General features: G+C 51.2%; 5 protein-coding genes across 5 annotated transcripts; 2 read left to right on the top strand and 3 right to left on the bottom strand.

Moving 5' to 3' along the window:
* Nucleotides 1-624: 624 nt before the first annotated feature.
* BDV37DRAFT_92961 (uncharacterized protein) lies at nt 625-2,759 on the bottom strand. Its single transcript, XM_032091458.1, has one exon. It carries the CDS (start codon nt 2,552-2,554, stop codon nt 767-769), a length of 1,788 nt encoding a protein of 595 aa, XP_031934168.1. The 5' UTR covers nt 2,555-2,759; the 3' UTR covers nt 625-766.
* A 507-nt stretch (nt 2,760-3,266) lies between these two features.
* Nucleotides 3,267-4,482, bottom strand: BDV37DRAFT_92970 (fibronectin type III domain-containing protein). Its single transcript, XM_032091459.1, has 4 exons — nt 4,119-4,482; nt 3,866-4,059; nt 3,537-3,797; nt 3,267-3,478 (listed from the first exon to the last, which is right to left on the bottom strand). The coding sequence occupies exons 1-4, from the start codon at nt 4,232-4,234 to the stop codon at nt 3,447-3,449; spliced, it is 603 nt and encodes a 200-aa protein (XP_031934167.1). The 5' UTR covers nt 4,235-4,482; the 3' UTR covers nt 3,267-3,446.
* A 163-nt stretch (nt 4,483-4,645) lies between these two features.
* BDV37DRAFT_267236 (putative lipin Smp2) lies at nt 4,646-7,796 on the top strand. The gene is made up of 5 exons (XM_032084010.1): nt 4,646-5,114; nt 5,173-5,243; nt 5,300-5,588; nt 5,647-6,514; nt 6,576-7,796. Exons 1-5 carry the CDS (start codon nt 5,006-5,008, stop codon nt 7,462-7,464), a joined length of 2,226 nt encoding a protein of 741 aa, XP_031934166.1. The 5' UTR covers nt 4,646-5,005; the 3' UTR covers nt 7,465-7,796.
* Nucleotides 7,797-7,948: 152 nt separating this feature from the next.
* BDV37DRAFT_267230 (putative transcription initiation factor TFIID, 31kD subunit) lies at nt 7,949-9,709 on the top strand. The gene has a single exon (XM_032084009.1). It carries the CDS (start codon nt 8,207-8,209, stop codon nt 9,077-9,079), a length of 873 nt encoding a protein of 290 aa, XP_031934165.1. The 5' UTR covers nt 7,949-8,206; the 3' UTR covers nt 9,080-9,709.
* BDV37DRAFT_277343 (uncharacterized protein) lies at nt 9,457-9,720 on the bottom strand (the record flags this gene model as incomplete). The annotated part of the gene is made up of 1 exon (XM_032085745.1): nt 9,457-9,720. The coding sequence occupies one exon, from the start codon at nt 9,718-9,720 to the stop codon at nt 9,457-9,459; it is 264 nt and encodes an 87-aa protein (XP_031934164.1).
* Nucleotides 9,721-9,777: the final 57 nt, after the last annotated feature.

The raw sequence follows: 9,777 nt of genomic DNA, 5'->3' as shown, positions 1-9,777 counted from the left end.
CATGACAAAAAAAAAAAAAAAAAAAATCAGAATCAAATCTCAGAGATAGATTCGCAGAGAGAAAAGGGCAAACGCAATTTTTTTTTTCCTCCTTTTCTTTTTCATAGGGGAAAAAATGGGGGAGAATAGCTACTAACTTGTGGAAACCCCTGCCATCGATGCGGACTACAATCCAAGTATTGGGGAGTAAAACGTCTGGCTGCTCGAAGGCTTTGACGTACTCGTACCTGTTATTTAAATTAGCCATGTTATATCCATGGAAATAATGAGGGACCCAGTGGAAGGGCATACTTTGAGTTCGCCATTTATTTGGATTTACTACAAAACTGCTTGTATGTATAATATGTGATGGATCGGAGAAAAAGAACGGCGACATGAATGAAGTTGTGCGGAAGCCACTTTAACCGACGGGTATGAGTGGCACCCAACCCCAGATTCAAGACTCGTAAGTATATATATCTATATCTATATCTACACCTAGACACACACGTCGAAAGATTATTGGTATTTTTTATTACTAAACGAGTACTAAGTTTCGGAAAGACTGCACTTTTCTTGTTGGCAACTCAATATATGTTGATTAAACGAGAAAGAATTTGAACGACTGAAATATATCAAAGATGAAACAACCGGGGATCATGCATACGCCATCCAAGAAAGATTACTATCCTATGTTTTATATCTAATGAAATTGTGCAAAGACGCTGCGAAGTCTTTCAATCAGCGGAACCCCCACTCTCTATAACCAGTGACAATAAGAGTACTATCATGTATGAATATCCTCTGAATGTTCCTCGCCGCCTGTTTCGCTGGCTTGTTCACTAGGCCGTTCACTTGTTTCACTGGCCGCCTTATCCGCCTTCTTAGATTTGCGACTGAAGAATCCAAGGCTGCTCCTGGTCGACCTGTCCGCGGATGGAGCGCTGGAGACAGTGCTGTCCACGCTCTTTGCGAGCAGTGATTCGCCATTGCCGTCTTCCTCGATATCACCCTGGCTGCTATCCCCCTTCTTCGAGAACAGGCCTGAGCGGTCTTTCCACGAGCTGAACTTGCCCGAGCTGCCCTTCCGCGTGATTTTCCGGATGAATGACTCTTTCGAGCTACTATTATCCGCAGAAGCCGCGGAAGGAAACTGTTCCAGAGATTCATACGAATCCCTAGTAAAGGCAGTCAGAGAGCGGGAATAAGATTCCTTAGAGGTACGAGGCTCAGACGGTGACCCATCGTCCATAAGAAACTCAAATGAGGTATCTGCCCCATTGTCTATCTCCATTTCCCCATCCTTATCCTTACCCTTCTCCGAACCCTTGGTAAAAACGGTCTTGAAGGTGGGCGCAGTGGGATTCAGTTTCGGAGTTATGGGCCGATGCGAAGATGATGGTCTCGTACCAATGGGCGCCTGTAAGGGTCGTCCAAGTCTTTCAAAAGAAGAGTCTTCAAGGAAATCAGGTTCCCCTGTGAGTCCCAGAGGTAAGTGGCCGGAGGAGCCATACGAAGTAGACTGCCGGCGTGATTGGGCTCTTGACCAAGTCGATGGCGAAGCCCAACTGAATCCTAGAGGGCTTCTATGGCCCGGTTTCTCTGCCGACGGCCAGCCGAAATGTTGATTGTCTGTGGATGGATGGGGAAGTTGATTCTCAAAGGAAAATGTGGACGATGGCCTTGGCGACAACGAGCCCCGTCGCACAGTACCGAGAATTGACGAGGGGTCGATCGGATCATGCCTAGGACTAAATTGATTATATCCAGTGCTAAGATCAGAATGTTCGCCAGACTTCATCAGACTGCTCCCACTGCCGAATCCAAACCTGCTGGGGGAGAAGATGCTGGTCAAAGCGGCCCGCCGGGACGGCATATGATCGGAAGAACTATCGGCGGTGACACCCGTGGTGTTGCTCCTTGGGAACAATGACATCGGATTGGCCCAGTTTCCTGTATAGCTCAGGCGGCGGCGCCTGGCACCGATGGGATCCATTTCGTCCAGATTCCGTGGAAAAGACTGACTTTGTCCTGGCTTCAGAGTGCCTAGTAAAGGCGGTTCATCTGCGAGCGTTTTACCGCGAGGACGATGGAAGCCGAACAGACCAGAGAGTCGCCGCGAGGCACTTTTCGGAGCCTCTGCGGCATCTCCTAGGCGTATGGGCTGAGAGTCAGGCTCCTGGTTCTGATTCTCATGTGGACTAGCAAAGATACTTCCAGGCCTGCTCTCGGAAGACTCTGGCGATGGCGGACCTTGTGGGAAACCTTCAAGTTGGCCACTCGACTGCTCAACATCGGACATTACAGGTCGCACGATTGGCCGGGGAAGCTCTGGTGGCTCTTCATCTCCAAGGAGGTCGGACGGAAGCAACGCGTCAGCCCGGGGGCTCATTTGAGGATTGCTAAACGAGAGTTCGGAAATGGCATCGGCGGCCTGACTTGACAAGCCTGGAATGGTCATTCCATTGTTGATATTGAAGAAAGCGGAGCTGGGTCCAAAGGTAGGCGAGCTTGTGGAAGGGGGGTTGTAATTGATACCACCCGAGAACGAAGGTTCCATGGCCGTGAAATTCATAGGGGACGAAACATTGCTGGTCAGAGAACTGCGATGACGACGTGGGCGGATGGTCGCTGTGTTGGATAGGTCCAGGTCTAGGGCAGGCAGAGTAAAGGGCCCCGTGCTCCCGGGTCCTTGCGTTGTCAGCCACTTCAGACGCTCTTGGGCCTCTTGATATTGTTGTTGAGCCTGCGCACCAAGTCAGTATCTGCCTCAAATGTTGGTCCTCGGGAGTCACAAACCTGAGCATGAATATTCACCAGGGTAGCATATCGAGCGTGTAGGTTGCTTAGCTTAATCTCCCACTGTCGAGCACGCTCGTTGTCAATTCGATCCAACTCTTTGCCGTCTTCACTATCTGGACCCTGATGCCCCTGCCTCTCTTCTTCAAGCTTCTTGATCCGACCCCCCTTATCCTGTATCTCATCGTCGATGACCTTCATCTCTGTCTGCTCTTTGGCGATCTTTTCCCGGACCTCATCCGCACGCTTCTTCCCATCCTCTTCTAGACGTGCCTTCTCCTCCCTTGCCTGCGCAGCATCGGCTGTCATTCGTGAGATCCGTTCCCGCCATCGCACAATGTCATCCTTGCGCTTCTTGCGCTCAGACTCCTTCTGTTGCACAAGCCTCTCACGCTTCGCTTTCTCGCTTTGCACCGTGCGATTGACGCTTTCCAACTTATAAACGTGTTTCTTTAGGTCGCCGCTAGCTTCATCCTTTTCCTTTACTCGCTTCCTCAAGTCGTCACGCTGCTTCTCCAACTCCTTCAAGAGCGCGACGTGCTCCTCTTCTTCATCGGCGGTTTGCTTTTCAACATTCTCGTTTTCCTGCTGCAATGACTTTAACCTATCGGCAAGTTTTTCGAGCGTTTCATCACGATCACCATTCGTCGCACTCTTCTGCAAGTCTTCTATGTTGCCGTGGGAGGATTCCGGCCCGCCAGCGGCGGGAGATTGCTTTCGACCAGCTGAAGATCGTTTCGTTGGTAGTTGCCCTCCACTGTGCTCGCGAGACATGACGGGAGCCGAGGGAGCTGCGAGACCGGCAGTCGATCGCGGGACTGACGCCCGAATAGTGGGACCTCCAACAGGCGCATTTTGCTGAGCTTGGGATAAAGGAAGAGATTGTGTCCGCACGTGAATAATAGCACTAGGCGTCTGGAAATTGGCTGCACTAACGGAAAGAACGCAAATATGATATATGTTGCCCGGTGCCAGATTTAAGATTTCCACCGCGGTTTCTGCTCGTTTTGATTCGCCCACTAACAATGGCCGTCAACCTTTGCTAGAACACCAATGGTGAGAAGAGGAGGCGAAAAAGAAAATTTACCTTTTGATCCATTCACCTGAATGATGTGCTTGTGGATTGAGTTGTGAAACTCGGGTTGTTTCCAAGCAATGCGAATCTCACGGGCGGTGATCTCCTCTAGTGTAACCTCTGGTGGCGGAGGGATGTCCAATCCGAGTTTTTCCACTAGGACATCGTTTGGAGTCTGACAGACTTGCCATGCGCGATACAATAGCCTTCGGCCAAGACCGTTAGATGGGGAGCGGTGTCGAATATTGAAGCTGAAGGAACGTACCAAATCAAGGCCCAGAGAATGGTGACGGCCAGGAAGAGAGCCATGACACCTCGTACCCTTACTCGAGGGACCACGCTAGGGTAGGCGTCAAAAGAGAGATGCAGCGGCTCATACATCCCAGCGTCGGATACCCATGGAGACGGGTATGACAGAAGAGGGGAAACAGACAGATTGGCGAGAGAAGCCAGCCTCTTCGAAATCCACTTTTTTTCGGGGCAATAGTCAAGTACGGTCGGCAACTAAAGGTGCATCTCCAACAGAGTATCCGCGGAAGCAGTCATGTGGGGCATAGTCATGTGATCCATCCGAACTTGGCACGAGAAAATCTTAGTCACCTGCAGAACCCTGACTAAGCCGATCATGACGGTACTAGTTAGTTAACTAACCCCAGATAGGCAAGAAAAGAAATGTCTGCTGGATGTGAGTTAGCGCCACGCCCGTCCGGCTGATGCCGAGGAACTGTAAGGCAAGAAGCCCGTGACCTTGGCTTGCTCGTTGGGCCGTTGAGGGACTCCCAACAGCCAACATCTAGATCTTCCACAATTTGGACCTGGCTCCATTTTTACTAATTAATTGGCCGACTTGTCCTTCTCTCCGACTGCCACATTGCATTCGCGTCACTTGGGAGCGGCCCTGTTTCATATTTGGTTTGCTTTAGCAGCAAGCAGTCTGTCTATACAGCGGTTACATTCGTTCATGCCTCTGGGGCTTTGTCACATGGGCCGTATGTAGGCGGCAATTCCTGCGACCTCCGATTCCTTCTAACAACCCCCTCAATCACTGCCTTTGCATTCTTTTTTCGTTTTCCGCCTTTGACTTGATCGTTCGCTTTTTCTTCACGGATCGTTTGAAATCATCGAGGGGTCTTCCCCATCATACGTTGCAGGATGCAGTACGTGCGCAGTATCAGCGGCTCCGTCTCCAAGACCTGGAATTCTATCAATCCAGCCACCTTGAGCGGGGCCATTGATGTAATCGTCATTGAACAAGAAGATGGTTTGTTTACTTGCGCACCGTTTGATTCATCCCATCATTGCTAAACGGTCGCATCCAGGCACACTCGCTTGTTCTCCTTTTCACGTTCGCTTTGGCAAGTTCTCGTTGCTCCGTCCTTATGAGAAGAAGGTACGATACATCTATCACGAATTCAATGGCTATTCATCTGACCGCGCGCTCTGAAGGTGGAATTCAAAGTCAATGGGCTCAAGCAAAATTACTCCATGAAGTTAGGGGAGGGTGGGGAGGCTTTTTTTGTGTTTGAGACGTCAGACGAAATCCCCGCTTCCTTACAGACCTCGCCATTAGTGTCGCCGACGGGTAGCCCGAGAACGCGTAGCGAAGAAAATCTCCCGGGCTCTCTCCAGGAACCCGACTATCTGGATCTAGATCGATCGTCTTCCAATGGAAACGGCAATGAGCCGAAAAGTCTTCCCATACTGTCCAGGAGCATGCGGGCATCCAGTGATTTAGGTGCGGCAAAGTATATTACTCCTACTATGGGTTCGATCTAACATTGTTGGGCCTATAGGAACAATGACACCTTTGTCAGGGTCGCCAGGTGACTCTAGTACGAGCAGGTCTCGCCATGGCTCGTTCGGGGATGAACCAGAGCTGGGGAAGCTGGACCGTGCGGCTTCAGATGACGTTCTCCTGAGCCAAGCGCATAGTGTGGCAGACCACGCCTATGGCCCGCACGTAGCAGGTTCAACCGATGATCCTGATCTGGCCCGGGCTCGGAGTCCTCCCCCGCTGTCTCTGGAAGACGCTGTTTCCCGTGCAACAGCTCTGTCAAAGAAGCTCTCTGGATCAAATATCCGCTCGCATGTGACCGAGACGGGCGATCTTATGCTTGACATGACGGGCTACAAAAGCAACGAGGAGGACGCTCTCCGTGCTGAAGTCATTGCGCGTAAAATTCTCTCTGAAGAGCTGGAAGGGTGTTACGACATTGGCGCCCTTATAGGAGCTGACGAGCATGGAAACCTGTGGATCTATAGCAGTGAAGAAGCCAAGGAAGCCGCTAACCGCCGCGCCGCGTTTAGCTCAATGAGGCCCGGCTCTGCGATGAGTGACAACGCTATCTCTGATCCCGGGTATCATAGTGACGGCGACAAGTCCGTACGTGACTCGCCGATCCAGGCCCGCCACCATCGCACCCAGTCTGATATTCAGCCGGGCATCCCTACCCCTCCGCAGTCACCGACTCCTGGAGAGACAACTCGCAACTACGCGAAGACTTTGCGCCTGACGAGCGATCAGCTTAAGGCTTTGAACCTAAAGCCCGGCGCCAATGATATGTCATTCAGCGTCAACAGAGCCACTTGCACGGCAACCATGTATCTGTGGAACGGAAACACACCGATCGTCATATCAGATATTGATGGGACAATTACCAAGTGAGTTACTTTGAAGCAGACTGACCATTTTTGGCCCATCTTTGGCTAATATAACTGGTAGATCTGATGCTTTGGGCCATGTGTTGAATATGATTGGCCGCGACTGGACACACGCTGGAGTAGCTAAGCTATACACAGACATCGTCAATAACGGCTACAATATTATGTACCTTACTAGCCGATCTGTTGGCCAGGCAGATACTACTCGCGCATATATCTACGGCGTTAACCAGGACGGATATAGACTGCCCAAAGGTCCCGTTATTACGAGTCCCGACCGGATGATTGCAGCCCTCAGGCGAGAGATTTATCTGAGGAAACCAGAAGTGTTCAAGATGGCATGCCTTCGGGACATTCTGAACCTCTTCAATGGAAAGGAGAATCCCTTCTATGCTGGATTCGGCAATCGATTGACCGACGCTTTGAGTTACCGATCTGTCAACATCCCATCTACCAGGATCTTCACGATCAACTCGAATGCCGAGGTGTCTCTAGATCTTCTCAGTCTGAACAAGTATAAGAGCAGCTACGTTACCATGCAGGAGCTCTTGGATCATTTCTTCCCGCCCGTTAGTCTACTTGTTCAGGCTGGGGGTGAAGAGTACACTGATTTCACTTACTGGCGTGAACCTCCACCGGAGCTAGCCGATTTCTCAAGCTCAGATAGTGAGGATGAAGAAGACGAAGAGGACGAGGACGAGGACGAGGAAGATGATTATGACGCGGAGCTGAGTGACGAAGAAGGCAGTGAGGTTGATGAGGATGCCGAGGAAGACCTTGGTGACAGCTATATCTCGCAGGCCTCACTTGCCTCACTTGATCTCGCGGATGGTCAGAGTCACCTAGAAGATGATGAAGCGGACGACGAAGGCGCAGACGACGGGCCTAACGTGACTCCAAAACCAAGTCGCTTCGCGGCTGCTAATGCTAGCCCCTCTCCCAAACGTTGAGAATGACCGGGCCTACATACAACAAGTGTAATAACTATGCGCGGCTTTCAACGCTCATAGATACCCCTCCCGGCGTTGACTATTGTGTTTATATGGCTTTCCGGCATCTGAGATTGGCCCTTGCATTGTGGTGTGTTATTTCTTTTGCATAGTTGGCGTTGAACAGGCTGCATCGGTGATTTTCTTGTTTTATTTCATATGTTGAGCGTTTCCGGGTTTCATGTGTGATATACAAGCAGCAGGACGGCCTGCGGTTTTCTATGACCGCTGCATGGTTGCAACCGGAGATAGACCATTAGACTATATATAAACATAATTCTGTCTGGTGTGAAGCGAAGTGCTAAACGTATAATATGGTTACATTAATAGTAGAGAAAGTCGAGAAGCTATAGTTTCAAAGGCATCAATAGGCTGGAGGCCCGTTACCACTGACTTACCAGAAGCGGGCTAGCGCCGATCGGGATCATTGACCTTCAATGTTCTTCGCGTCTTCACCAGCTCACTCACTGACCGCAACACCACTTTTACCTTCTTGTCGGTCCTTTCTCGAGAAGAACATAGAATAATATTTACTTTCCTAATACCCTACCACGGTACCAACGTACAGTGGCCATGCCGACTTGGCCATAAGTGACGCCGTCCACGATCACTAAATTCTACCACATCCTACGGGGATAGCTACCGAAGTAACCTTCGCTCACATCTAAACTCAATCTCACAACCACCGCAAAGACACAAGACAATGGCCTCCCCAAACCAATCGCAAACCGCTGCCCCATCAACCCAACCCCTCACACCCCCAGCCGAGCCCTCCAACACCACCACCACCACCACCACCAACAACGCCTCGTCCCAACAACAGCAGCCCGCAACCGGATCTTCCACCACCAGCGCACCAGTCGCACAACCCACACAAGTCCCCTCCACCTCTCTAAAAGACAGCGGCAAGTCCCGTCGCCCCCGAGATGTCCGTCTCATCCACATGCTCCTCGCCTCGCTAGGCGTCACCTCATACCAAGAACGGGTGCCCCTGCAGCTCCTCGACTTCGCCTACCGCTACACCTCCGGCGTCCTGCAGGACGCCGTCCATCTCGCGACGGAGGGCTATGCTGGCGCCGTGGGCGAGCAGGCCGGTTCGGCCAGGGGCCCGCCTGAGGTGAACACCGTCAGCTTGCCGGCGTTGCGGCTGAGTATTGCGTCGCGCTTGCATTATCAATTTCAGACTGGGTTGCCCAAGGAGTTCCTGATGGATGTTGCCGCGGAGAGGAATCGCGTGGCCCTGCCGGGTGCTACGAGGGGTTATGATCAGGGTCAGGCGAAGCCGGCGGCGAACCAGAGTGTTCTAATGGGGGGTATGAGGTTGCCGCCGGAGAGGTTCTGTTTGACGGGTGTTGGGTGGAACATGAAGGATGAGTGGGAGAGTGAAGGGGAGGAGGAGGTGGAGGAAGAGGAAGAGCCGAAGGAGAACAATCATGCTGGTGCGGGTGGTGAGGAGGAAGGAGATGGGGGCGAGGAGGATGAAGATGGGAAGATGGAGGATATCTTCGGCGAGGATGCTGTTATGGGGGATGGAGATGGAGATGACGATGGAGATAAAGACATGACGGATGTTTAATCCTTTCTTTCTTTCCCCCTCTTCTTTCTCTCTCTCTCGAAAAAAAAAGAAAATATATGGATGGGACTGGCGATTGGGAGTTCGGCGCTCGGTCAACAAGTTATATACCGTCAATACTATCAGCCCAGACAACAGATCTGATGGAGGAGATTTGCTTTCATTGAGTCTGTAGGATATCAACAGACTTGATCTACTGTACATAATGATATACGACTTGCAATCCTAATGCAACAGAAACTGGCAAAAGCGAAACAGGTAAAAAAACGCCTAAATCACACCCAAAGCCACACATGAACAGAGAATAAATAGTACAGTCACACCCACTCACCGACACCCCCAGGCAAAAAGAGAACCACAATAAGAATGAAGAAAGAGAATCACCTCGTCTTCGACCTAGCCTCATCCTCCCTCATCATCCGAATAATCTCCTCCCTCCTCTGCTCCACCTTCCTCAGCTCCTCATCCCTCTCCCTCCGCCGCTCCTCATACGTCGCAAACCACTCCTCGCGGGCGCGGTCCTCCTCCTCCGGCTTCGCATGCGCAAGCATACACGAGTTCATCGTCAGCCGCTGCTCGCGACACACCCAGGTAGCGGTTATCGTGCGATTGACGGCGCATTGAGCGAACGCTGCATTACCCATTAGCATCAATCCCCACACATAACCAGCCCCTCCACAAGGCATATACAAATTAAAAAA

Source organism: Aspergillus pseudonomiae (assembly GCF_009193645.1).
Source record: "Aspergillus pseudonomiae strain CBS 119388 unplaced genomic scaffold BDV37scaffold_232, whole genome shotgun sequence".
Taxonomy (NCBI): domain Eukaryota; kingdom Fungi; phylum Ascomycota; class Eurotiomycetes; order Eurotiales; family Aspergillaceae; genus Aspergillus; species Aspergillus pseudonomiae.
This window is presented reverse-complemented; position numbering and strand designations above follow the sequence as displayed.

Bases quoted from the DNA above. Each gene is read 5' to 3' on its own strand.
- BDV37DRAFT_92961 (XM_032091458.1), bottom strand. From the start codon at position 2,554: ATGAATTTCACGGCCATGGAACCTTCGTTCTCGGGTGGTATCAATTAC.
- BDV37DRAFT_92970 (XM_032091459.1), bottom strand. From the start codon at position 4,234: ATGTATGAGCCGCTGCATCTCTCTTTTGACGCCTACCCTAGCGTGGTC. The intron at 4,060-4,118 runs GTACGTTCCTTC...TCTTGGCCGAAG, and splicing joins ATTCTCTGGGCCTTGATTTG to GCTATTGTATCGCGCATGGC. The intron at 3,798-3,865 runs GTAAATTTTCTT...GGCCATTGTTAG, and splicing joins TCAGGTGAATGGATCAAAAG to TGGGCGAATCAAAACGAGCA.
- BDV37DRAFT_267236 (XM_032084010.1), top strand. From the start codon at position 5,006: ATGCAGTACGTGCGCAGTATCAGCGGCTCCGTCTCCAAGACCTGGAAT. The intron at 5,589-5,646 runs GTGCGGCAAAGT...TTGGGCCTATAG, and splicing joins GCGGGCATCCAGTGATTTAG to GAACAATGACACCTTTGTCA. The intron at 6,515-6,575 runs GTGAGTTACTTT...TATAACTGGTAG, and splicing joins ATTGATGGGACAATTACCAA to ATCTGATGCTTTGGGCCATG.
- BDV37DRAFT_267230 (XM_032084009.1), top strand. From the start codon at position 8,207: ATGGCCTCCCCAAACCAATCGCAAACCGCTGCCCCATCAACCCAACCC.